This window comes from Pelmatolapia mariae, linkage group LG5, assembly GCF_036321145.2.
Source record: "Pelmatolapia mariae isolate MD_Pm_ZW linkage group LG5, Pm_UMD_F_2, whole genome shotgun sequence".
Classification (NCBI taxonomy): Eukaryota; Metazoa; Chordata; class Actinopteri; order Cichliformes; family Cichlidae; genus Pelmatolapia; species Pelmatolapia mariae.
This window is the reverse complement of record NC_086231.1, coordinates 12,121,966-12,149,738: the sequence shown is the minus strand read 5'-3', so window position 1 is coordinate 12,149,738 and position 27,773 is coordinate 12,121,966. Positions and strand designations below refer to the sequence as shown.

The following is a 27,773-nucleotide window of genomic DNA, read 5'->3' as shown; positions in this document are numbered from 1 at the left end:
CACTCAGTCCTAGAGAGCGGTCAATGTCCCCCACTGTAACCACTGGTCACTAAGAAAAAGTGTGTTTTCCGGGACAGGTTGGCATGTGCTTACTGGAGGTTACTGGACATTTGCTAGTGAGAATTTAGTTGCAAAGAGGTGCTGCACTGAAAAACCTCCTTGCTTTTAGTTGCTAACAGGTTGTCATGGTCATCAGTAGGTTGCACAGATAGTCCCAACTTGTCTCCAAAACAGTTGCAAACTACTGTTTGGAGGTAAATGAAAAGTGCAACACAAACTTCACTTTGAATCTGAATCTTCCCCGTTTCTGGTTTGCATCACACTTTTTCCAGTTTCACTATAGCTGGAAGAGAAAATGGCAAGTGTTTGCAGAAAGTTGGCTTCTTCCATGCAAACTAGGGTCAACCACAGCAATCTGCTAGTGAGCAAAGCACGCACGGTTAGGTTTTTGGTGCAGCACCCTCTTTGCGACTGATTGCACCTGGCAACAGCGAGCAACCACTCACCAACCTGTTGGGGGATACACATTTACAGGGGACACAGGGGATTGCAGACCAGTTTCAAGGTCTGCACGACTGACACCTAATATAAAAACAACGGGACTGTCCACTTAATTACTTCTTTCAACCAAACTAATAAATAAATCTAAAGCTATATGCACACAAGAGTTGATATGCTTAACCATCCCACCCAAGAAAAGTCAATATCTGGGAAACACTGACACAAATATTCCTTTCCAGTGAATGTTGGTAGGTGTCCAGTGATATTCTAAAGCAGTTTCTCATCTTCAGCAAAAAATAAATAAATAAATAAATAAATAAAAATTGTGTAAACACAGATCTGAGGGTACTACGCATTGCACACACAAATAACAGATGGCATCTATGTTTGTTCATTAAAGACTGTTCAAATAGCTCCAAAATCTTTTTTGCTAAACAAATTCAAGTCGAGCTTGGTAAAGCCATTTTGTAAACAATTAACAACTGAATATTTTTTAAAGCACACAGCAAAAAAAAAAAAAAAAGTAGATGCTGCATGGCAAAATATTGTGCCAAATGTGACATCTGTACTCACCATGTTTGTGAACCCCGATGAGGAGAGACTTGTCAGCTTCTGCATCCCACCATGACACAGGAATCTCTATGTAGTCGATGTCAGGTAGCGGCACCTCAAGTTTACTGTCAACACACACAAACAGTCCATCAGTCAGTGCTGTCAGCGTCAAGTCAGTGCACTAAAAACCAAAGCCAGTCAATCATATTTCTCTCCAACGTTAACAGTAAAAGATAAAATGTGAGCTTAAAAAAGTGGGAAGACCAAAATGCCGAACAAATCAGAACATTTTAAGGTTTTAATTTCTTGCCGGATCTGGTCAGCAGTGCCAACTGATCTGACACTATGTGAATGATACGTTGTCTGCATCATACCTGGCAGGTACCCCCTCTACAGCTTGAGTGGCAGCTTCCCCTAGAACCTCCACCTTTAGGTAGTACAACATCCGCACCCTCAGTAGCACCCTGTGGAGTGAGAAAGGAGAAGCGGTGTCATAATCCATGTCGTAAACCCTGTATGTTGTAAATAAACACCACCAAACACACTCTAGTGTAAAATAAAGTCCTTCATGTAAGTAGTAATAAGCAAAGAGCTCTGTTAATGCACTGACTTGTTGCAGTGTTGTTTGAGGTGTTTCTTGTAGCTCTCATCCTGCAGCACCACCTCTGGGTTACAATGGACCAGCCAGTCAGCATTCTTCACCTCAGTAACATTCAGCTGATTCTTCAGCTTCTTCCCCTTCCTACCCCGAGGAACGGGAGCTGATAAACCTGCAATGCAGACAAGGAGGAAAAGAAAGATACTCCGCAGAGTTAATGCTACCAATTTAACTTTGTATTTACACCAGTAGTTAATCCTGGTCTATACATACCAATACGTGGTGCAATCTTTAGGTCATAAGCTGACTTTATACTGTATATTGTAGCACATGTGCAGAGTAAAATGCTAACCAGAGTGATTTACGAGTGCCTGATCTTGGCCTTCCTTGGTGGGTGTGATCAGATCCCAGATGAAGCTCTTTATCTTGTCATCGCCTTTGTAGTGTCTCAGGCAGTAAACCAGAAGAGCCCTACACAACAAAAAGGAAACGTGATGTGTCGGACTCTGGCTACTGCTAACAAACAGCTGATAATGATGATTCCTCTTACTGGAAATCCCTCTGGACATTACAGAATTCCTGCAGCATGCCTTACCTACAGATCACCTCCATGTCTCTCTCTGTGAGGTGCCACTTAAACCGACCATGGTTTAGGATATCCTTCCACCGACCCCACCTAGAAAGAACAGAGAGGGCGGACAGAAATGCACACAGGAAACAAATGAGATAATAAAGGAAAATGCAGCAGATTTCTATAAATGATCTGTTCTTTGAAACAAACTGTGTGTGATCACAACTTTATTGAAAATTTTCCACAACAAAAGATAACTGAAAACTTTAATGTTGTATTTCGGCTCATTTATGTTCACACTTCAGCTCCCAAATTAAAAAACATATGAGATAAAGGTTAAGTCATTATTAATTATGCCACGCTGTCTAATGGCCATGAACTGCCAGCTGTTAGATGTCACCTGTTAAGCATGTACAGGTCCTTCTCAAAAAATTAGCATATTGTGATAAAGTTCATTATTTCCTGTAATGTACTGATAAACATTAGACTTTCATATATTTTAGATTCATTACACACAACTGAAGTAGTTCAAGCCTTTCATTGTTTTAATATTGATGATTTTGGCATACATAACTCATGAAAACCCAAAATTGTAATCTCAAAAAATTAGCATATCATGAAAAGGTTCTCTAAACGAGCTATTAACCTAACCATCTGAATCAACGAATTAACTCTAAACACCTGCAAAAGATTCCTGAGGCTTTTAAAAACTCCCAGCCTGGTTCATTACTCAAAACCGCAATCATGGGTAAGACTGCCGACCTGACTGCTGTCCAGAAGGCCATCATTGACACCCTCAAGCAAGAGGGTAAGACACAGAAAGAAATTTCTGAACGAATAGGCTGTTCCCAGAGTGCTGTATCAAGGCACCTCAGTGGGAAGTCTGTGGGAAGGAAAAAGTGGGGCAGAAAACGCTGCACAACGAGAAGAGGTGACCGGACCCTGAGGAAGATTGTGGAGAAGGACCGATACCAGACCTTGGGGGACCTGTGGAAGAAGTGGACTGAGTCTGGAGTAGAAACATCCAGAGCCACCATGTACAGGCGTGTGCAGGAAATGGGCTACAGGTGCCGCATTCCCCAGGTCAAGCCACTTTTGAACCAGAAACAGCAGCAGAAGCGCCTGACCTGGGCTACAGAGAAGCAGCACTGGACTGTTGCTCAGTGGTCCAAAGTACTTTTTTCGGATGAAAGCAACTTTTGCATGTCATTTGGAAATCAAGGTGCCAGAGTCTGGAGGAAGACTGGGGAGAGGGAAATGCCAAAATGCCTGAAGTCCAGTGTCAAGTACCCACAGTCAGTGATGGTCTGGGGTGCCATGTCAGCTGCCGGTATTGGTCCACTGTGTTTTATCAAGGGCAGGGTCAATGCAGCTAGCTATCAGGAGATTTTGGAGCACTTCATGCTTCCATCTGCTGAAAAGCTTTATGGAGATGAAGATTTCATTTTTCAGCACGACCTGGCACCTGCTCACAGTGCCAAAACCACTGGTAAATGGTTTACTGACCATGGTATTACTGGGCTCAATTGGCCTGCCAACTCTCCTGACCTGAACCCCATAGAGAATCTGTGGGATACTGTGAAGAGAAAGTTGAGAGACGCAAGACCCAACACTCTGGATGAGCTTAAGGCCGCTATCGAAGCATCCTGGGCCTCCATAACACCTCAGCAGTGCCACAGGCTGATTGCCTCCATGCCACGCCGCATTGAAGCAGTCATTTCTGCAAAAGGATTCCCGACCAAGTATTGAGTGCATAACTGAACATAATTATTTGAAGGTTGACTTTTTTTGTATTAAAAACACTTTTCTTTTATTGGTCGGATGAAATATGCTAATTTTTTGAGACAGGAATTTTGGGTTTTCATGAGTTATGTATGCCAAAATCATCAATATTAAAACAATGAAAGGCTTGAACTACTTCAGTTGTGTGTAATGAATCTAAAATATATGAAAGTCTAATGTTTATCAGTACATTACAGGAAATAATGAACTTTATCACAATATGCTAATTTTTTGAGAAGGACCTGTATATGCCTTCCTAAAACATAAAATCATTCCACCGCTAAGGAGATATTCTGCAGCAGCTTGGAAAAGGAATGGTCTCCATTTTGTTTTTCGAACTGAGTTTAAGAGTCTTGGTGGTCTAATATGTCATATGCAGTTTTCTTTAACACACTCTCCGGTCCTACCCGAATATTAGAAGATTCTTTTCAACCCGGAAACATTCAGCACGGAGGTAGCGACGGCTACGTTCACCCAGGCGACGAGTTCGACAAGGCCGCTCTTCTGAGTCGCTGTCCAGCTCTGAAAACTCCATCAGCTCATCATCCTCAAAGGAGTTGTAATGACGGGTCTGCTTCCTTACACGTGGTGTGTCAATTACCAGTGACTCCTGCATAGAAGATAAATGTAGACAGCCTGTGATCAAGAATTGCATGAGTCTTTCTAGTAACAGGATGAAGTATGTTAAAGAAGGTTCTAACAAAGTTTTATCCTCTGGTGGTGTTCAAAAAGGAAAGAACCCTGAGGAAAAGGGGAAAGGATGAAAATCACAAACATCCTCATGTCACTGGGGGTTTCAGTTTTTAGGCGTTCGGAGCACAAAATACCATCCCCACACACACACAGTTTAAAGACATCTCCAGTTTTAGGTGTGCATTCTACTTCAGTCATTAAAACTGTAAAAAAAGTTTTTTTCATCCTTCTGTCATTCACACTTTCAAGTCTGATGTTTTTGAGTATTCACATCCTTATTCCTTTTCTTTCATTCATCCCGTCTTGTTTTCATTTTCTGTCAGCCTCCTTACCTTCTCTGATTTGGAGTCTATCTCTACTTCAGCGATCTTGGCCCATTTCTGCCAGAAGTTGGGGTCATCCAGAGAAATGTCTGTTCTGTTACCTGATGAGATGAAACTGGCCTGAGGAACGAGAAGCAGAAGGCGGGGGGAAAAGTGTTAAGACCCAAAATGATGTTTACTGGGTTTTGACACAAGCTGGCTTATGATCAAATGTTTGGTCTTAAGCTGCCAATTTCTCAGGTTTAGCACAAATATTTTGTACTAAGACATTTGATCTTCACGCCAAACTATTTAAAGTATTCTGCTTTCAGAGCTTGTGAACACCATCTAGACTATGGGGCTGAATTAAAACACCATTTGAGACCCTAGAAATCCCTCCAGTATGCAGCCTTTTTTAAGTTTTAGGCTTTAAGGAGTTGAATGTTGTTTAAGAATTTCCACCTTAGCGAACGTGGAGCCTTTCCCTTCAGACTGGATGGTGATTGTTTGAGTTCTCCTCTGAAGTATCTGATCAATGTCTTCTTCACAAAATTTGGAGCCCTCGTCTTCTTCATCCATTAAGGCTCCATATGCTCCTTTTTTCAGCAAATCCTCCACTTCCAGCTTTGAAAGCTGCTGCACCTGTCGCAAAACAGGCACAAGCTAGGATTTGTGGGTTTCTCTCCCTCATACATACACAGCAGACCATCTCACACCAAAATGAATACAGATTAAACAATCGTATACAATATAAGAATATCTCAAAACAAATCTCTTACTCCATTGAGGCTTCCTTTACGGTTGATGTCTTGAAGGACGGCTTTGTCCAGTCCCAGCTTGAGACTGGCTTTGTCAAACATTTCCCTCTCATACGAGTTTCTGGTGATCAGCCTGTAGACTTTCACCGCTTTGCTTTGGCCAATCCGGTGGCAGCGTGCCTGGGCCTATAACAGTAGGAAGCATGGAAGTGTAAAGCATTACATTTTACAGAGACTTCCTCTCAGCTAGGTTTAAAAATACTTTATGAGGGCCTGAGACTATTTATACATCATTAAAGAAAAGGTAAAGATCAAAGTAAATTTAAATCTGTAAGATTTGCATATTGTTTGCATCAGTGCTTGTGACTAATGTTTGCCAAATTCAGTATTACTGTAACATAATTATTCGATATTTTTATACACATTAGAGGTAGTGGTTAGGAAGAAGTAGGTCTGCTGTACATTTGCCCCTGTAATGCCGACCAGGATAAGGGATAGAAAATGGAAGGATAGATATTTAGCTTCAATTACTTTCCATAATTAAGTGTAAAGATAAATTAGTTTATAAGTTAAGAGAAATAGTTTTTAGCATGAGGATTCAACCATGTCTATTTAGGGGTTTCTATTTTTTTGTTTTTTTAACCAACTGTGCATGAGCACATTAACCTGTAGTTTAATTAGAGTGACGAATTATAATCATTAGGCTTCAAATTTGTTCAACATTTAACAGATCACCAAGAAAGACAAAACCAGGGACTTGACAAAATCAAAATTGAGACACGTTAATGAAAAATCTTCTTAACTATAAAGATTTTAAGAAAGTTTGATACAAGATACAGAAACAAGCATTGCATCAGAGCCGGGAGAAGACTTATACCTTCCGAGTCAAGTAACACTGCATGCTCACTTCATTATTCAAGTCATCCTTTCAAGCGTGCATTTTGTCAACCACTGCAGTCCCACTATTCATCACAAATGTCACTACATATTACATGAATGAGACAAGCAGCAAGTTAGCACAGTCAAACGAGAGCATGATTAAGATAGATCTCCATCTTTTTTATGATGCTCTGACAACACAAATTCATTTGTATATCAGTAGGCATTCTGGTCTCATCAGTTACATGCAGCATGTGCAAATTTGTGATGGCTTCTTTGGATGCTTTACACAGCTCTGTGCCCACCTGCAGGTCATTCTGAGGGTTCCAGTCTGAGTCAAAGATGATGCAGGTGTCAGCAGCTGTCAGGTTGATTCCCAGCCCTCCAGCTCTGGTGCAGAGAAGGAACACGAAGCGGTCTGAATCTGGCTTACAGAAGCGGTCGATGGCTGCCTGCCGCAGGTTCCCACGCACACGACCATCAATGCGTTCATAGGTGTAGCTGGAGATAACACACCAACATAGATCTGAGGCTAAATCGACTTTTCCCCTTTCTCCTTTTTGAAATATGTTGCATTTTTTTTTTTTCCTTTTCAAATTTTCTTCTCTCTTTCCCAAATTACCTGACTGATATTTCCTTTACTCAGAATATTACCTCGCTCTTTTCTAGCCTGCTGTACTTTCCCCTTACCGCCTCTGTATGAGGTAGTCCTCGAGGATATCCAGACAGCGGACCATCTGGGAGAAGACTAGGACTTTATGTCCTCCGGCTAGCAGTTTTGGCAGCAGCTTATCGATCAGCACCAGTTTACCGGCTGCCTGGATCATGGCCTGCAGCTGGAAGTCTGGTGCTTCTGGACTGTGGCTCTTCTTGAAACTTTCCAGAATCTTCTCTTCAGCTCCTAGAAAAACAAAAGAAGGCGAAGGTAAAGCAAGTCAATGCAAACCAAGGTAAATTTATTTTATTTAAGCATTCTACGCATGTCAAGAAAAACACCCAGAACCTGGGTGCATGGCGCTTTAACACAGCTACCTCTCGCACTCATGGTTTCTTTCTAAACTGTTTTGACTCGCTGTTAGCTGACAACATGGTACTGTAAATATATTGTGCAAATACATTAATAAGTAATAAATTCAATAAATAATTCTGTTATCAAAGATGTGTACATAAAACAAAGGAGGTAGATTCATGCACACAAGGTCAATGAGTGTGGGAGTGGAGAGTGAGGGAGTGGGTGAACAACTGTTTGACTATGAATAATGAATAACAATCTGTGAGCGCTTGCATGTTTGCTCTCACCTGTGATAAGGTACGGGTGGTTGCAGCACTTGCGAAGCTCCATCATGGTGTTAATGAGGTTGGGCATGTTGTGCTGGTTTGCTCCTTTGGACAGGAAGGAGAAGTTCTTCTCCAAGATGGCTCGGTAGTATTTCTTTTGAATGTTGGTCAGCTCAACCTGAAAAGAAGATGGGAAAGAAAATAAGCATCCAGAATATTTAAAATTGTGTTTCTTTTTTTTTTTTAAGCAGCTGTTAAGTTTGTGCTGTGTGTCAGTGTTATGGAGAAGAAATCTTCAAGGGGACCTATTGATGCTTTCTCTTATTTTCCTCATTGTCATACATCCTGTTGTAACAGTAGAGATAATAGAGACATGCAAACAGGTCATTTTTCAATTCCCCAAACCCGTACGGATACAGCCACTCAAAATTGCCGCTTTCAGCCCGAGGTCAGCCGGCTGTCTGTTGGGAATCCCCCCCTCCTTTCCTTGGGGTGTATCTACTTTCCACTATAAACACGCCCCTTTTACTTAATTGCAGAGTGTCAAGAAGAGATAGCGGTTTCTTCAAAAAAACAAAAAACACAACTTTAACTTGAATAGTTAGCTATAGATGATTTTCTCAGTAGTACTGTAGGGTCTTTACCTTATAATATAGCTTTCGTTGAAAACCTCTTCACCCATTAAAATATAAAAACTGGAACTTAAGTTTATGGCGGCATTTCAAAGTTGTTCTGTGGACATTGGCAGCTTTTTAAACCATTTTCAGTTCTGTCCACGTACCTCAGAGTGTTTTTTTAGGCGCTTTTTTAACTTTGAAACCATACAAATTAGAAATTAAGAGTATTAGACCAGTGTTACTTTGATTGATACGCGTGTGTGTTACTGATCAGTTGTTTGGGCTGGGGGCTGGGATGATGTCATTGGAAATGTGGGACAGGACTAAGCAAACAGAAGCAACCCCACGGTGCCTTCGTGAAAACAGGATATTAGAAGACTAGCAAATAATTGCAGGCTATACTACTATGTGAATTACATACATTTAGATGTTTTCCTACTTGATATTCAGTTTTTGTTGCTTGCTTCAAGGAGACGATTCCATGCGCTCAGTTACCCCACGATAAAAAAAGAGTGATATTCTGATGTCGTTGTTTTCACGAACGCGGACTTGCACTGAAAACTGTTTTCTCTGACTGAGCGGACCTCAGCGAATTTAAACAAGAATGTTCTGGCTTGACAGATCATCCTATAAAGTAGAAATTACTTAGAATTTTAAGTTACACTGTTATTAATTTAACATGATGTCACAAGGTTTGCAGATGTATCAACAGCAGTTTTAATATGGCTACTGTGGAAAACAGATTTTAACAGTAATCTAAAAAAAATTTGACAAATCTTTTGTGATTAACTTTATAAAAGGACAAAACACATCAATGGCATTCACTAAGAAGGTTTTACAGACAGGCAGAGATTTCTCATCATTAAGAGGTGGCAATATGCAAATGAATCTAAGCAGCTGAACAACAAGCACTAAAATGACGAGAGCAAAAATCCCTCATTTTAACTTTGTCATAAAGTTCAGAAAAAAAATTAAATAAAATTACAAATTATTTGTAATTATACAGAATATATAAAATGTGTATCAGCTGCTAATAATCTAAATTGCATATTTAAAAAAAATCTGTTGGGGCTGAGAGCGCTGTTTGTGTAGTTGCACATCAGGTTGAACGTTAATGACTGTAAATTCTCGCCTATCTATCAGCACATGGAGTTTTTGCACTTATAACTAACTAAATAAAGACTGCGGGTTGAACGCTTTTTTGCGGGACTCATACTTGTTGTTGAAGTTGGACTTTTCTCTTTCACAGCGCAAAATGTTTGAAAACGGGTGTAGCGGCTCTGTAAATTAATGCGCCTCCACGCTGCTCCCCCTGGTGGATACTCAAGAAATTACCACTGGTTTTCTTAAATACTGCTTATGGGAGTTACAAGTCGTGTTTGCATCGTCTATGTTACAGGCAGGGAATATCATTACGGTTATCTATCAGTCGACAATCGGTCAAGAATTCCAACAGACATCCATCATGGTCCTGTCACTGATGCGGTGGCCATTTTAAGTGGCTGTATCTGTATGTGTTTTGGAATATGAAAGGAAACTGGAGCACCCAGAGGAAACAAGACCAGACACTCATCACAGATGAACACTCATTTTAATTAACTGACAACTTCATTTTAATTTCATTTTGATTTAGTTGTGTTTTAAGAGACTAATAGAGACTAATAATACTGATAAAAATAAGTCTAATTGCTGGATTCAATATTGTTGCCAAGTGAATGAAGCTTTCATCAGTAATGTTTGATGAATCATTCAGCCATAACAGAATGCAGCAAGATAAAAATATTTCCCAGCAAAGAACTCAGAGAACTGTAAAAATAGGAGCTTTACTCCCATCTTACATTTCTATATCAAGCACACAGGAAAACACAGCCCTACCTCTATGATCGTCTCTTCTTTAGGTGCGAGATTTTTCTCCACGTCATCTTTCAGTCTTCTTAGCATCATGGGTTTCAGAATGGCCTGAAGCTTCTTCACCTTTTGGAGAAATTAGACAAAGTGTGAATGTGATGCTCAGTAAGAGGAAAAAATAAACAGAGCGAAAGGCAAGATGGGCCGGAGAGAATAGCAATGTTAGCACACAACATCAAAATTTTCATTTTTCTAGGTTAAAATGTAGAATGGATGAAAACCGTAAACTGTGCATACCTGTTCGTCAGTCTTGAGGTCTCCAAACTCTTCGAGAAAGGTGCTTTCTGAAGGGAACTGTAGTGGCTCCAGGAAGTTCAGCAGACTAAACAACTCCTCCACTGAGTTTTGGAGAGGGGTTCCTGTCAGCAGGACCTTGTGTTCCTGTTGGAATATGTACAATATATTGAAGAAATAAAATAACAACAATGAAATACACACATAATCTGCTGTGTTCATCTAAAAAACAAACAAAAACAAAAAAACGATGGGATAAATAAGACTACATTTCAGCACTAAAACAACAGCCTTTTTTTATATTTAGCACACACAGACTAACCAGGTTCATGAGTTTGAGACCCTCAAGCAGTTTGCAGTTCCTGTTTTTTAGCCGGTGGGCTTCATCGATCACCACACAGCGCCAGTGCAGCTTTTTCAGCTCTGGACAATCAGCCATGATCATCTCGAAAGTGGTGATCAGCCCATGAAACTTAAGCACACCTGGGATAGTGTTACCCTGTGAGAGAGGGAGGGGTGAGAATATAAACTTCATATTTCAGGGTCAAGATAATCAAAAGGTTAAGGTCAATATCACATCTGTGGTTCAGTTTTGATCCCAGTTTTCTTTGCTGCCTCTGATACACTTGTCTCTCTGCCCTTGTTATAAAGAAAAGAAAAAGAAAAAGCATATTTGGTATTTCAGGGGTGGATATTATAGAACTTTTGCTGACTAAGAAATAGAATAAAGAATGCCTCAAACAACAGAAACTGCTACACAGCTGCATTAGGCTCACATGACTAAAATTAGTATTCAAGCCCCTCGGATATCTGCAGAGATAAAAATTAAAGCTTGCATAATAAATGTGTACACTATAGTAATGATAATTCTCTGTTATTAATAAATAAGAAGCAATAAGAACCCTGATGCAACACTGTTACGTGTACAAGCCGAGTGAAAGTGAACGGGTGTTTAGTAACTGAATGGTATAAGTTTTCCAATTTTTATTGATTTAAACACAAGCTGAAAATCATAAACAAAAACATCTGCTGTTTAACAGAGTCAGATAAATAAATACTGAGGCAGATGTTTAACAACACTGCAGTTACTTATGAGCAATAAAAATTTACTCTACAACTGCTATAACTCATTTGACCGACCACGAGAAGTCATCAATCCAAAGACTCTACACCGTCTCCCAACTTTAACATTGGCTTTATCTGTATTTTTACTTCAGTTGGTCTATTTATTATTTAGGTGTTTATGCCTTTAGGTGTTTTGTCAAATAAAATACTGAAAAATGGCACAATCTCTGTTTCTTATAGACTAAGCTTCAAGCGCAAGTACAAAGTTGAGCTGATTTTTTTTTTTTTTCCATAGGAGAAGCTGGATCCTGTAGCATTTCAATTTTTTTCCTATCAATTTAGTGATTGCAGAGCAAATAAGGACATTTTGTATCATTGTAGAAGGCCCCAAAACCCCAACCTCTCTGGAATTTCAACAGGAATCAAACACCAAATATTTGAACACACATTACATTTCAAATCTATTAGAGAAAATAACACAGCTGATTCAGTTCCTGGCTGATCAATGAGAGGAGATGACTGCAGTCAAACATTACCTGTGGGTCTCTGTGAAACATCTCATACTGCAGGATCATCTGCCGGCTGATCTGCGAGCCGTGGTACACAATAACGTTCATGTGCGTCCATGTGCGAAACTCCCTCTCCCAGTTGGTGATGGTGGACAGAGGCGCGATGATGAGGAAGGGCCCGCGAATCCCCATGCTGAAGATCTCGTAGAGAAAGGTGATGGACTGAATTGTCTTTCCCAAACCCATCTCATCTGCTAGTATACAGTTTTTTCTAGGATGAAAAACAGAGGCATCCATTTGTGCAAATTATACGATAACAGTAATAGATTACAGTTTGTGTAAACATAATTGTCTCAACACATTTGTGATAATAACGTGAACTCTGCATCTCGTAACACGAATCAGTCAAACATACAAATGCTCCTCATCTAAATGATGATTTTTAATCTCATAAGTTAAACGCTAATTTAAAAAGTTTGAGGTTTTAAAAATTAAAGCAAGGTTTGTTAATTTTTTTTAAAATCTGTTTTTGCTTCTGTAATGACAGTAGAGCCAGACTTGTTTTACATCCCAACATGCATTTGCAGGAATGTTCTTTGACTTTTATGATACACAGATTGGAAGACTGTTTCTCATGTGAAAGTGCTTTTGCATTTTTGAAGTGAAAGGAAGTCTCACTGATTTTCTGCACCACATTTGCACATGGGTCACTTTTCATGGAACTAATTTGTTTCAGACCAGCAGTGGGGCTGACTTTAGTTCAAAATGCATTTTGAATGAAGCCATAAAATACGTCAAAGCTCTAGTAGGTGTGTAGTTGATTGATGGCTTAATGTTTCTTTGGAAATGTCAACTCTGGGGTCAGACATCTCTATTTAACCCCACACATGTAGCACCTGCAAATTAATTTAGCTTCTGTGTGATCAAGCACTGCATGTCACAGCGTCAGTGCTTCTTTAGCTTTTCAGTTTCAAAGTCAAATCATGGTTTCAGTGTCTACATGTCCCAAATGATCCATCTCTATCACATCCACATGCAGAACAACATACAACTGTGTGTGTGGGGGAGACATACTGACCCTTGGTCTGCGGATTAGATACATCTATTGTCTCAACTGGGCTAGGAGTCGCACTCATGTTTTATTTTGGGCCTCTGCTTCTTGCAATCTGGAAGTGCTCACCATGATTTTTAGTGTGTTTGCGTGATGTTTTAGTTTACGTATGCAGGTAATGTGTCCCCAAAAAGGACTAGGGGATTAAGACTAATAATAAAATAACTGGGTTTAAAAAAATAATAATTAAATTGCCTGTTTTTCTTTTGTTGTCTATCAAAGAAAACAAACAAACAAAAAACAAAAACAACACATCAGCAGACCATAAATGCTGCTTTAAATAAAGGGGAAAAAAAATGAATCATTCAAAGGAAGAAACCCACTTCTCTGCTAGCAGGAGGTGACAACTACTCACTAGTGGCTCAACACATAATTGAAGTACAACATGGCAGTGTAGCTGGCACACTGCGACACACTCCACCACGAGGACACATTTCCAACCCTGCCAGAGCTTGCCCACTGAGAGACTGGGCAGCGCTTCTCCGCAGCTTTTATACTGCAGTGCTGATTGATTGCTGAGTGGAGTCAGCTGCGCACTGGCTCCACAGGCGAAAGAGGTGGCACCTGAGTCAGGGAGAGAGCGGCAGGACACACCCACACACAGAGCACGCCTGCTAGAGAAGTAACAATGTATACAACCAGTATGTATGCATGTATGACCTATGGGAGCCATCCAGGTGAGTCGTAGTCCTCAGTGCATAATCGGAGCTTAACTGACTGTAAAACTCTGTTTGTTTATGACTTATTTTAATTAATAAGATAAGATAACCTTTATTAGTCCCACACGTGGGAAATTTGTAATCAATTAACTGATCATGAGCTGATGTGTTCAGTTTGCTTTATTTCTGGTTTTTTTTTTTTTTGTTTTTTTATTTAGCCCTAAATTTACCCTGGATTGATTAAACCTCAGTGAGTGAATGTGACTGGAATGGTTCCAGTGTGTACGTATATTCACCTGTTGTACCAGTTGAACAGTAGCCAGTTCATTCCCTCTAACTGGTATTCTCTGAGCTGGTTTCCATTTCGGTAATCTCTAGAACGCTCCAGCTTCTGCCACTTTTCTGGAGAAGGACGCTCCTTTGATGCAAACACACATACAAATATAAATTGCTCTTTCAGTGCCTTCAGTTCAGTTTCATGACTTGCCCTTTCAGCATCTTTTCAGTAATTACTAAACAAAATGCAACAACATAAATACAGTTATTACCAGCCATTATTACATGTGCTGTATTTTTTTTGATTGGAATCATTACAAAACTCTATCCAAGAAAACTGGGATATAATCAGATGATGACATTATTTGGTTCCTCTCATCAGTCAGAAATAAGATAAGTGAGTTGTGCCAGTTTATAAGTGTAAGATGAAGCTATTATAGAGGTTGAATGGGTAAATAAGAAGGTGATTATACTAGATTTTAAATTAATAATAGCAAAGGAGCTACAATAACTTGCTCAGTTTTTGCTCCCGAATGTCCGAAAATTGAAAGAACCTCAAAAAGATTGCTGCTATTGAAGTAACAATTATGTATTCAACCTTGTAAAGTAAATGTGGTGTTTGAGAGGTTGGGATAATGACAACCTATCATGTCACACCGCTGCCATCTCTTGCTTCTGCTTAGAAAGCAGTTATACTAACACTAAACAGCTAAGCACAGATCTATAGTTAAAATATCTGAGGCGAATCAGACTGTGAGGGATTAAAAGAATTTAAAGAAAAAAGAAAAATCACACAAAGCCGATCATGTTTGCACTCGTTAGCACTGGGAAAAAAGAAGCAACACCAAAATGGCAAAATTGAGGATCAGTATTTGTAGAGATGTGGGCAGACAAGGTTGTCTGTTCTGCAGAAACGGCTAGAGATAAAACATAAAGTCATAATGGTGTACACTAGCGCAGTTTCCCTTTTTCTATTATCCTCCCACCAGCCTAACTTTATAATGTAAATGTTTTCTCTCACTATGTATCTAAGATGGCTCAAAACGTCTGAATTGCCGCCCACATCTCCATATCTATTCAGAAATTCAAATGAGTCTCAGCTGTGAAAATAATAAATAAATAAATAAGCCAATCGGAGCATTGTGGACTGTACTGAGAGAAAAGGGACATTATCTTCCTGTACCAGAGCAGGAAAACTAGTCTGAAAAATGGCAACCACTGTAGCAAATACACAGTTACACAAATTCAATATTATTCACAGAAATGAGTCCTAAATGGAGCACATTTGTTTAATCTACATATTATTACTTCAACTAATCCAAGCACACTACCACAGCTTATGTTGCGACTGAAAAGGAACTAATGATCATCTTAGTGCAAAGGGATTAAAGGGATTAAACTGCTTCCCAATGGACAGTGACCAGAACATGACAGTATAAAACAACATAGTAAATCATGACCATTATCAGGCAGAATCTGCTACATAGTGGTATAATATAGCATTTTTTCAAAAACAGCAGTTCTGAAGTGCAACAGTGTGTTGCGCTTTTTCCTCAACTGAACTCAACCTTGCCCGTCTGTTCTTGAACTGAGGTTTGTTACAATGAGGAAAATTTTCTCCTTAATTTTAAAGCGCTGCATCAAGTTTTCTTATGGTACTCCTCTTCGATTACGTGTCTACTCACAATGTGTCTGAGGTCTGCAGGCAGTTTCTGGATCTCCTCAAACTCTTTGATCTTCTCTGGGTCCAAGTCCTCTTGCAGCTCCCACGTTGCCTCCTCATATGAGAGACTGCACCACTTAACGAGGTAATGGGTCACCTCCTACAACCACATACAAAAGAAAAAAAAACATGTTGTATTTGTGCCACAGGATTCTGAGAGCACCATCACACTGAGGATCTTCGGTAATAGCTACTTTCAAACCAGAAAAACACCTCTGTGGGAGGGTGTCTGTGTTTATGTGTTACCTACCTCTCCGGTCTCTGTATCTGTGGTAACAGCTACCTCCAGCACTCTGTCCACTTCTACATAGTCTGGGTTAAATAAGTCCTCATCGGGCTACAAAAAAAACAGACAAAGAGGGATGAAGGGAAAAAAAACAAACAAGAAAAAAAAAAGTTTGATTCTAAAAATAGTCTCACATAAGAACACCTGCAATGTAATTTGACTTTAATCATTAGCATCGTGTCACAAACCAGGCTGCATGACCATGACAAAAACCCAGAGATGCATAGTGCCATTTCTCATTTTTGTAACTCTTCCACTGATAATTCTTTCTTCTCTTCTTGTACGGTGCCTATACATAGTTCTCCCCATCCATAACAACATGATACCCTCTGTTGCAGTAGTTAAAAAGCTCCCAGGGAACAACCATGACTTAAAAAAATGCACAAAAATGACTTGCCTTGACACGTTGCAATATTTGAACCCATTTGTCAAACAACTCTACTAACAGTCGAGAAACAGTTGTGCAACAACAACGATTTCTCTCCCATGAAGTCTGACAAGATCGACTTCCATGAAGATGAAATTGTGCACTTAAGAACAAATTATGCTTCTGTGTCAGGGTGTTACCCCATCACATCCTGATGGAGTTAACCTGTTAACCTCTGAAGCACCCAGAACACTTTGCAGTAACACAGGATGGATGTGCTGTAAATTATCAGGCAGCGTGGCCCATTCATTACATACACAAACTAATCATATTTATATGTTCATAGTTATTTTGTTATGGGCAACACGGCTTTGGAAATGGTTAGCTGGCTAATAGCACATTAACTTGTCTTGTCATTTAAAAGGAGAATATTAACCCTTTATCCAGTCCTGAACAGAATATAAGGGTATGATGGTTAACCTTACCTCGGCGAACAGGTGTTTCATCTGGGCTTGTTTGGTCCTGAAGCGCTTGATTTTCTGGTGGATTCTGGGATCTTTCTCTAGTTCTTCCAGAGTGGCCCATTTGCAGTGTAGGTAGGAACTAAAATGACATGACAAAAACATAGCCAGCTACTTAGCCTGGAACAGCTCAGAACAGGACGTCAAAAGGATGATCTAAAACCTGAACACTGAAAGTGGTTCAGAGGCACACGAGAAGATGATTTAAATACTCGTACAGTTTTCTATTTTTATGGGTGGATTCCCAAAACAATGAGGTGTTTGCATGTTTGAACTGTATGAACAGTTGAAAATCAATCCACCTCATTCAACATAACCAGTGTTTTCTGCACTGCAAGTGATTAAAATATGCATTTTAAGCTAGAAGTAGTTACCTTAATTGGAATTAATCAGCAATACTGAGAAAGTGTTCCCTAATTAAAGGGAAAGGAAAGACAGCAAAACAAATTCTATTACTGCTCCTGTGGCTGCAGTTTAACATACGTGATTTAATCTATAAACCGCAACCCATAAATGGACAAATACTAGAAATGTATCTGACGTGTTTAAGGCATACCATGTAGTTACTATGCAAATGCTTATGTATTTGCAATTGCATTATGCATAATGGTGATTTTTTAATACTACAAATATTACACTATTACTACATATTTCTAATTTCTGAATACATTACTCTAAATAAAGTAACAGAGAAGTTAAACACTAATACTGACTCAGTTTTGCTGCTCAAGCGAACTGATCATGTTTTATTCATCACCTCAGAGAGTAAATTACAATCTTAATTACTAATGTATATTTCTCTAGGTCTTTTCTTTAAGATAAAAGGTCCCAGAGAGAGAAAAAAAAAGTCTCAAGAGATCCCTAGACTGGCTGGAGAACCTGAGCCTCGGGGATAAAATTAACCGAGTGCTTGTGAGACTACGGATGCAAAGCTACAAGCAACTGTTAGAGAACAACTTGTGTATAAACTTCGAATTACTTCAAAAAAAATGTCATAAAAACTATTAACAACTTCAACAAAGGCAAGAGATTCCTTTCATGTAATGAATGTGAGGTTGTAAACCGAAAGATGACGAGTAACTGACATCCCTCCAACCAGTAATGAACTTGTCAAAAGACCTAATTATTGGCATTTCTGACCTTTTTGTCAATGCTAGCAGCTGTCGTGCAGTCAAAGTTATCATTTTATCAACGATGGTGACGACTGCCTAAATGTACAAGAGCCATGCCCAGTTTACACGGTCATGTACGCACTTTCATGCTTTGAAGTATGGAAGAAAATTAAGTGATGGTTTATTATGAAAGCAGTGCAGATCTAAGACTGTTTGACCACATAAGCAATTATAATCTGCCGGCTGGCTCACAGGTGCGAGTGCTACTGGAAGTGCAGTTTTAGACTGTATTAGCCAGAGTGGCGGTTCTAACTGTGAATACCACTATTTGTTCTCTAATGTGTGTCTTTCTGTTATTTTTGTATACAGCCCTCTTGATTGATATATTTCTCCTGTTTGCTATTTATTCCTGTCTGCTTATTATTTAAATCCAGCACAGTTGGTGCGGAGCAGCCACAATTTCGTTGTACATATACAATGACAATAAAGGGCTATTCTATTCTAGTCTATAACACACGATTTTGCTAACAGTTGATCTAACCTGACATCAAACCTGCAATGCAGCACAACATCTCTACCTGTGCCTCCTCCAACAATGATCACACAAGAGGCAAAGGAATGTCTTCACTGTTGTGCAGGAAAACATACAACAGTGCAAGTGGCCTCATCCATGACAGCTAAAAATATCAATTTCCAGTATATGTAACTGCATGAATAACCAATGTCAAAGAGGTACTCACAAATTTCTATATTTGACATAAAACTCCTCAATCTCCTCCGCTTGGTCCTCTGAAGATGACGTCTATGGAGATACAGAAAGAGACAAAACTAATAAACGAGAAATAAGCGAGCAGCGAGAAAGAAAAAAAAAAAAAACTACATAAGCCGAGTGTGTGTGCTCATTCTCTGTCCTTCACCTCTTTCTTCACTGTTCTTACAGCCAGAATTTTCTCAATGATGTTGGCCTCATCCTCAGGTGGTTCCTGAGAGACAGAATCAGAAGATTAACTACTGAAGCTTAAGGCTGCAATGCAATGCAAAGGTTTTATTCAAACAGGCCTAACACTAAGACTCCAAAGCAACAAACTTTTGCAATCAGATAAACACCAAAAATGTATTTAAAAAAATTCTGATGCATTTCATTTTTAAAGCTATAATTATTAAGATATTAAATATTATAAAACCTTAATGATAACATAGATATAACAAAACTGAGAGGAAAAAGTAAGAAAGAGCCAGATGACCATCTATGTGCTTACCTCAGCCTGCCATGCCAGAGCAGTGGCATTGAGCGCCGCGATGCGACCGGCTCCAAGAACTGCAATGGTCTCTCCGTCATCATCTACCACCTTAAAGTCCAAATCTTCGTTGTACTTCCTCCTTTTGACTTGTCGTCCCGAACGTCGCTTCTGCAGAAGAAGGGGCAAAAAATGAGAGAATACGAGAAGAAAAAAGGACAGAAGAATTAAAAAGAAGGCATGAGGAAGTATATCTACATGTAAACTAAATAAAAGAGAAATTACTAAATGTTTATGCTCAGCAACTGTGTATCAGTGTTACTCTTACACAATGCAGATACTGCAGTGAATGTAAGAAAGAACGCTAAGCTAATTAAGTCAGGTTGACTCTCTCTGATGTGGAAATCTTGTCCATTTTATTTTGTGCCTTCAAAAATTTCTTTCCAGTCAAAAAGAGAAGCAATCTGTAAAACTCCACCTGCTTCCTGAAGCCCATCCTATTTCTCAGTGACACGAAGACTTTTATCAACACATTGCTCTCCTGGATATTTGAAACACACTGGTGTATTGGCTAGCCCAGACTCTCTCCAGCTGCTACAGAGTGCTGCTGGAAGACTCCAAATTGGTACCAGCAAAATAGAAATGCATTACAGCAGCACTAGCATTGACATTCTGTATACCTGTCAAATACTGAATTGATTTAAGCGCTCATCTGCCTCCACCCTACCTCCTTGTAGATCCTAGAAGAACTGCTTCGAATTGCGGACTGCATCGCACAGTCAAACGTTCCTTCCTTAATGACGCAAATCTCAACATATGCATGCTTTCAACTTTTAGTGGCTCTTGTTTATTTAATGGCCTTAGAAATGTAATCCTGTTTTCCATTTTGGTGGTTTGTGCACCTATTTTTGACATTCCCTGTTTTTTTTAATGTGCATTCTGTTCAGCTCTGGTTGTTTTAAAAGTGGTATATAACTAAAGACGACTTAAACTGCTAAGATTCCTGCCATTAAGAGTGTTACTGCTAGTCAGAATATCATCAAATCGACCCTTTATCCTTTGTGTAGGTTTTTCTTTGTAAATACTGTGATGACACCCTTTTGTGTTCAGCCTCTATCCAGTTTTGCTGTGCACTCACTGCATTATCCAGGGGGTCTTGGCTGTCCTCTCCACCCATGTTAATGGCTGACATTGAGGTAGTGTCATCACTCTCCACCCCCTCCTGGACAGCCAGCTCCTGGTTTCTCCTCTTCCCCTTCTTCTTCTTCTCCACCGGCGCTGCGCCAGGATCTCTGTGAGGGCAGGAATTCTGATGAGTAATTCGCCACTCTAGTAGCCTGCAGCAGCATTTTCTCACTCAGCGGCTGGAAACTCTGTTGCTCCCTGAGGATTTGTGGCGGACTGGTTGAGGAAGTTCTTTCAGCCTTTACTCTTTATGCTAATATGCTGAAGTATTGTCATTTCCTAATCACGAAAGACAACCACTGATTGATCACAGATTACAACAAGACTGCCCAACTGCTACCTGACAGCAAAATCAAAGCCTGAGAAATGACAGTAAATGCATTGTTTGCAACATTTTAATAAAGGAGTTAACGCAAAAGAGCAAAGTATAATGTTCAATTACTTGAAATGATAGGTCCACAGCTTCAAGCACTTACTAAAACTACAATGAACAAATCATTTCTTTTTGTTTCCAAATCAAATTGTGGTATGATGGAAATCCGTTTTTCCCCTTTTTAAAAATGTTATCCATCAGAAATATAATTTTGTCTCATTTCTACTTCTGTAGATTTTGCAACATTTTTTCACAATAACTGCAATAAAACAATTTCCCTTTGGGGAACCCTGAATTTTTTCTGACTCCTTTTATTAATGTATAGAATACTGCCATAAATCTATTCATTTTAAACTAAGAAGGGAAGCAACGTAAATATTTTAACATTCTCGAGCAGATATTTATTGCCTGTTGAATGAGCAATCAAGCATCGTTGACACAAATAAAAAATAAAAAAAATCAAATTTTAAACAAAATGTTGACATGCAGTATAAGTCACTTTTTGGAAAAATTACTCAATATCCCACACTTTCTTCTGCCGCTGACTTTACAGTATAACAATCAAATGCTAATAAGTCAAAAATGCAGCTGACACATGAACTGCTTAGAGTGACTAATGATTTAGGACAATACTGGCAGGCAGAGTCCGAGGCGCAAAACAGATTCATCTCCTGCCCCGGTTAAAGACATTTTCTCTCTCTTGCACAAAAACTGTGGCAAAGTGAGCAGTAAGAAAAGACAAAAGCAGCAGATTAAGATGGATTTACAGCTGCACCACATGAGGCTTTTCCAATCTTCCTGTGGATGGTTTTATTCGAACAACACATGACGGATACCAGAGCATAACCTGGAAATGACCCCAAGCCAGAAGAGTTCACAAGGTCTTCTTTTCATTACTACAGTGGATCTTCTCTCTCTCTTTCTAACATTTTATCTCGTTTTCTCCTCTCCTCTCTTATCTGCACTCTTCCTTTACATCATTATCCCTGTAGCTTCTCATCCTTACTACCCCACTCCCCCACCCCCGCCCCTTTCATGGCACTGATCATCATCTCTTTCCTCCATTCTCTTCATAACTTTCATTGGCAGCTTCTTCTCTTCTCACACTCACTGGTGTTTTTTTTTCTCCTTCTTTGTCTTTCATAACTCGGCTGCTTCCTTTCTTAACTTCACATCTGTTACCATTTCTGTCCTCCCTCATTCATTCACAATCCATTTCTTCCAAACTATTTTAATCACAAATTTCTGCTTGCACATGTACTGCTTTTGTCTGAGAAACCTGCTCTTTCTCTGACACCATCTCCTTTCTCTCATTCGCATTACAGCATCATAACCCTGACTCAACTTGTCACAAATATGCATTCCAGTCTACACCAGTCTCTTGAGCTCCAATCTTTCTCTTTATCCACAACCCAATAGTTACTGCATGCTGCTGTGACACATCTAAGATCATCCTAGCACAAATGTAATTCACAAAGAAATACTGTCTAAAGTCTGCCATTCTTTCTTAAAATAACCAACAGTAGCCGCCTGAAAGCTGGGTCTGAAAATGGCAAAGTGCATAGATGACAAGAACAAATAAAAGCCTGGCCGCAGACACAAGCTGAGGAAATACAATCTGGTACAGCTGCTGTTGGGTATCGTACGCATGCTAATGTTTTACAATAAAAGTTCCATTAAGAGATTAAATGGTTCCATCTACTTAAACAGTAAGGCTGTTAATATATGAAAGGGTTACAGGAAGGTCTGGTTAAGTTCAGAGTGCAGTTATTAATGTTATTTAAAATGTTGCACGCGTGCATCTTGTGCTCACACTTCAGTTACTCATCAAAATGAGTTTCTGTATTAAGACATGAGAAATTAAGCTGATCAAACAGAATTCAGAAACAAAAGCCCAACTTTAATACAGGTATGTTCTGCAGGTGAGTTAAATTAAAAAAAAGCCTGATTACTATTTGAGGATATAAAATATGACAGTAGCAGCATTTGTGACAGATGTGTCAGTGCTCCCTCCATCTACCCTCCAATTGCTCAGTTTTTCAAAAGTGAGCTGATTAATAGAAGGGGGAATAGCAATGACAGTAAAAGAAGAACAGCTAAGGTTGTCAACTGCAATTAAACAGTCTGTTATTAAGGTATATGCATCTGTATCATATTTATACATCCTCCTGTGCTTATAAGAGGTTTGTGAGATAAGACGTGAATAGCATCTCTGAAATGATGGCGTGGCTGATAAAGAGAAACATTTTATCAGCTTGCATGGACGTGTTTGTTTATCTTCACATTAAAATTCAGATTCAAACACATTTCCAAAGTTAATTCGTTTTCAAAAATTCACAAATTCCAGAAATCACCAGCTTGACTTTAGTGGTTTATTTTGCGAAGGTGAAAATCTTACTATGCATTCATGATGTCCTGGGTCTCTCTTTAGTATTTCTCCTTAATGTAGCCTCAAAGTGAAATATTTGTAACCAAGGAACTGCATTATTTGTTGCACACGACAGGTTTACTGCCGACTTCCTCACTTTACCCCATTATTGTGCACTTCAAGGGGTTTTCTAGTGCAGCCTCTTTTCTCTACCTTCTTTCCCTATAGCAATATTCTCCTTGTAAATTCTTCTCTCCACCCATGAATTGTTAGCCTGTCAGGAAGTCTTACCTGGGTTTTCGACCCCTCTGTTTTGGCGCTGACGGGACTGGCGTCTTGCTGTTCGCCTGACCGTGGTTCTTACCATGGCTGTGGGCGGCCTGGGTGCCGTGTGCCCCCCCTGGGACTTTTGTGTGGACTCCTTGGGTAGGACGAGCTGAAGAGGATTTGGAAATTTGTGAGTTAATGCAAGCTCTTGTACAGGACAAGCGGCGGTGGTCACACTTCCATGTAGGGCTGCTCAATTAATCGAATTTTAATCTCGATTACGATCTGGGCTTTCAACGATCATTAAGAATGACTGAGCCGATTATTAGCACCTCCCTCGTGCTTTACTCTCGCGCTGCTCAGTGTGGCAAATTGAGCGCACCTCTCTGCGTTTCGAACACGCATCACAACAATAAAGCTTCTAGCTGCTAACTTATACTTAGCTCGGAAAGCTCAGTAGAAGTTATTTAGAGAGGAGAGGAGAGGATAATGGCTGCTAAAGAAAGAATGCCGTTGGTTGAAAAGAGAGATAAAACAACTTCAGTGGTGTGGAAACATTATGGGTTCGCGGAGTCAGACGTGGATCAAGTAGACATGTGTAAACTTTGCTACGGTGTCGTAGCTGCACCACAGACCGACACTACAAATTGACATACCTCAATGTCAGTTTGATGCAATTGTGCATTGTGTGGCTACACAGCTTGCCTTGAGGTTTGGTTATTTGTTTGCATAAATATTATGCAGTATTTTGAAGTTCACTAAACATAGATGTTTACATTTTTCATTTATTTTGTATATTGCAAACATTTGCACTGTTATCAGTATTTGCAAACTATTTTATATTATTTTTTGACAATCTTTAAAGCCATTATTCAATATTGTTGAATAATTGTTATTGTTAAATAAATATCGTCAAATAATTGAGATCTCAATTTCAGTGAAAATAATCGTGATTATCATTTTTGCCATAATCGAGCAGCCCTACTTCCATGATAACTTTAGTCATTCTTAAACTGAAGCTGATTTTTCTTTTTCTTTTTTCCCCACAGCTCTTTTGATGCACATGTATTAATATTAGTTTGCTAGGGCCGTTGTATGGCAACGCCCTGCATTCTTGAACACTGTACTTGGCTGGTAAGCAGGCTTACATTTACTAAATACCACTAAACAGAAGTACCAGGAATATTGACATTTTGACCTGATGGTGCAGCGAAGTGATTAAGGGGTCAGTACGTTCTTTTAATTCATCATAGGCAGAGCATGAAAATATTAATATCTTGGCTAAATTTTATACCAACTCAATAATTTTCAGGACTTAACACCAAACCCCACAAACATGATCCAAAAGGAAGAGTCTGCATGCTGATGTAAATAATCTTGACCTAGGCAGGATGTTCTTATTAACCAAGAATGTCAACATCACCGTGAATATTCACCCACGGGGGAACATGTGGGTTTTTTTCTTGTGTTGTTTGTTTTGTTGTTGTTGTTTGGTCGCAAAAACAGCATTGAGAGTATACACTGTCCCCAAGCCAACAGTGGACTGTCAGCAGCACTGACAAAGAATGCAAAATGCAGCTTGTAGTTGTTTCAATAATACATATAAATTCTATTATCCTACTTTCAGTGTCATCTAAGTCTATTGCTGGGTTTGGCATCATCAAACATGCACTGATATAATTCTTGCAGAAAATCTTTTTCTGTTCTTCAGCTATTGAAAGAATGCTAATACACCCACCCACACACGTGCAAACACATAACCATGCGTACTCGGTCTTAATTAAATCCAACAATCGCATTATAATAACCTCTATTTATGCTGACATGTCTGATCATGATTTAAGGACATTTACGAACAGGACAGGCATCATCCTTGCCTGCCAATTAGTCCTGAACTGTTCGAGCTCAAACGCCTGTTGTCATCACATTTTTAAGGTTTTGTTCTTTGGTTGTTGACAAAACACAGAACGAGACACTCATTCACACAGACTTCAAAGCAGCAGAGGTTAGCAGACAGCAAACACTGCCACCATCACATAAGTAAAGCAGCCTGGGTGTATTTTTTTAATTAAAGTTACTACTGGTACCATTCATTAGACATTAAGAAGCTGTCAACGGACACAGCCTTGAAAAACGGCATGTGGCACATCAGAATAAACACTTTTTGCAGATGGGATAAATTAATAAGATATGAAGAAGTAGCTTAACCTAAAAGTATTTCTGGTACAAATTAACAAGGGCAGTAATATTTAATTGCCTAGTAAACTAATCATGCACATCCCTACTGTAGGTAAAGCAAACTACACTATTAAAAACACAATCCAAAACTTCTTGCTGCCACTGCCACACAAACAAAAACACTTGACACTCTTCAAACCTTGATTCGAGGGTACAGGAGGTAGGACTTTGACCTTGGGTTTTCTTCCTCTTTTGCCAGGGACCTTGACAGGCATCTGAGCCGGTCCCGGGGAAACAGCGGCACCTGACGTTTTAACCCCCGACACATTTTTCAGCACCGTCCCACTCTCTGTCCTGCCCTCCTTTCCCTTGGTCCTGCGCTCCTTACGCTCCTTTCCCTCCTTAGCCTCCTTGGGCTCCTTGCTCCTTCTCAGGGAGACCACTATTGGCTCCTTCTCCTCCCTTCGTTTCTTTGGTTTGCTGCTCTCCTTTTCCTCACACTCCACTCCTGCTTTCTCCCATTCCCTCTTGTCCTTTTTCTTTCGTTTCTTCTTCACCCTGCCTCCGCCACCTCCATCATCCTCCTCGCTCATAGAGGAGGGAGGCCGTGGGGCTCCTCCGGAGTGCTTAGCAGCGTGGACCCCGGATGTGGTGCAGTGATTGGATGTCACCGTGCTGCCCACAGGGGTGAGGAGGCGGAGCTGGTCCTTGGTGCCCACAACCAGGTGTCCCCGTGGGATTGTGGGAGCTGTAGTTTGTGCGTTGCTGTTTTGGTCCGAGGAAGAGGAGGAGGCTGCTGCAGCGGAGGCCTGAGGTGGTGTGTGCTTCAAGAGGCCAGTGAACATCTGAAAAAGAAGAGCGTGTCATAAATACAGTTGATCATTATACTGTTTCTTATTAACTAATAAATTCTACTCATCTCTACTGCTTGGTTTAAATTCTTCTCATGAATACCTCCTGAGTAGACGTCTCAAAGCAAAAGTCCTCCAAAACAGCAAAGTGTTGAGTATGTAAAAATAATTATCAACCTCATGAAGACATGTGACATTAAAAAGAATGTCTGTAGCATCAGACGTGCAGAGAACTAACACCCAACTCGCCAGTTCCCTTCAGCTCTGTGAAACTTTGCATTTTTCAGTTCGCTGTTTTGCTCTTAACAGCATACAGCTCAACTCTTTTGGTTCACTTTCAACACATAGCAAAAATAAATAAATAAATAAATAAACGAAATAACAATAAAACACGGCTGTTTATTTTCTCTATTCAAATAAACATACTGAAGCCAAATAGTATGGGAAGTATTCTTCAGAGTCGGTGGAGATGAACTGAGGAGAAAATTAGACAAAGCTTCCAATAATGGTAGTTGATTAATATCGAAGAAAAATCTGCCATTTGCAACAACCCTAATAAGAAAATTCTCATTCAGTTCCTGGTTTAATTCTCTCTCGATCCAAAATGCCTCCGGAACACCGAGTACAAAATCATGGCCTCTCTGCACGATCAGCATACATTTCAGAAAGCCCACTGAACTTTACACGCCTAATGTCTCACACACAATCGTCTAGTGAAGGCCCTTCAGCAGGTGTCTACGTTGACAGGAAACCTGAGGAAGCCAACTTTCATATACGATGCCTTCCACCTATTAAACTCTGGTCGACTTCACGGCCTTCTCTTCCTCCTACCCGGGACCAACTACCACACTGATGTTCTAGTCACAACACTCTTGGGCTTTAACATTCTGGTCATTTATTGACTCTTAAATTAGTTATTACTGTGCAACATCTGACCTTTGGCTTTGATTCACCAGGTGTGTCACAGCCAGCTAAAACTAAACTTAACATGTTTTTAATTGTTTATTCGTT

The 27,773-nt window shown here is 39.8% G+C and overlaps 1 protein-coding gene across 4 annotated transcripts in view; it reads right to left on the bottom strand.

Moving 5' to 3' along the window:
* chd6 (chromodomain helicase DNA binding protein 6) overlaps positions 1 to 27,773 on the bottom strand; it is a 102,045-nt gene that overhangs the window by 27,388 nt on the left and 46,884 nt on the right. For all 4 annotated transcript variants that reach the window (XM_063473696.1, XM_063473697.1, XM_063473695.1 and 1 more), the window contains exons 3-28: positions 26,111 to 26,756; positions 23,758 to 23,902; positions 20,679 to 20,832; positions 19,562 to 19,711; positions 19,220 to 19,285; positions 19,043 to 19,104; positions 17,155 to 17,272; positions 16,267 to 16,353; positions 15,979 to 16,116; positions 14,314 to 14,435; positions 12,275 to 12,518; positions 10,996 to 11,172; positions 10,677 to 10,820; positions 10,407 to 10,505; positions 7,936 to 8,092; positions 7,327 to 7,537; positions 6,942 to 7,137; positions 5,779 to 5,943; positions 5,462 to 5,641; positions 5,030 to 5,140; positions 4,412 to 4,614; positions 2,247 to 2,327; positions 2,004 to 2,122; positions 1,664 to 1,823; positions 1,428 to 1,517; positions 1,075 to 1,178 (exon numbers count right to left, since the gene is read on the bottom strand). In XM_063473696.1, coding sequence (XP_063329766.1) covers positions 1,075 to 1,178; positions 1,428 to 1,517; positions 1,664 to 1,823; positions 2,004 to 2,122; positions 2,247 to 2,327; positions 4,412 to 4,614; positions 5,030 to 5,140; positions 5,462 to 5,641; positions 5,779 to 5,943; positions 6,942 to 7,137; positions 7,327 to 7,537; positions 7,936 to 8,092; positions 10,407 to 10,505; positions 10,677 to 10,820; positions 10,996 to 11,172; positions 12,275 to 12,518; positions 14,314 to 14,435; positions 15,979 to 16,116; positions 16,267 to 16,353; positions 17,155 to 17,272; positions 19,043 to 19,104; positions 19,220 to 19,285; positions 19,562 to 19,711; positions 20,679 to 20,832; positions 23,758 to 23,902; positions 26,111 to 26,756 — 4,129 coding nt within the window. The remainder of the gene's footprint in view (positions 1 to 1,074; positions 1,179 to 1,427; positions 1,518 to 1,663; positions 1,824 to 2,003; positions 2,123 to 2,246; positions 2,328 to 4,411; positions 4,615 to 5,029; positions 5,141 to 5,461; positions 5,642 to 5,778; positions 5,944 to 6,941; positions 7,138 to 7,326; positions 7,538 to 7,935; positions 8,093 to 10,406; positions 10,506 to 10,676; positions 10,821 to 10,995; positions 11,173 to 12,274; positions 12,519 to 14,313; positions 14,436 to 15,978; positions 16,117 to 16,266; positions 16,354 to 17,154; positions 17,273 to 19,042; positions 19,105 to 19,219; positions 19,286 to 19,561; positions 19,712 to 20,678; positions 20,833 to 23,757; positions 23,903 to 26,110; positions 26,757 to 27,773) is intronic.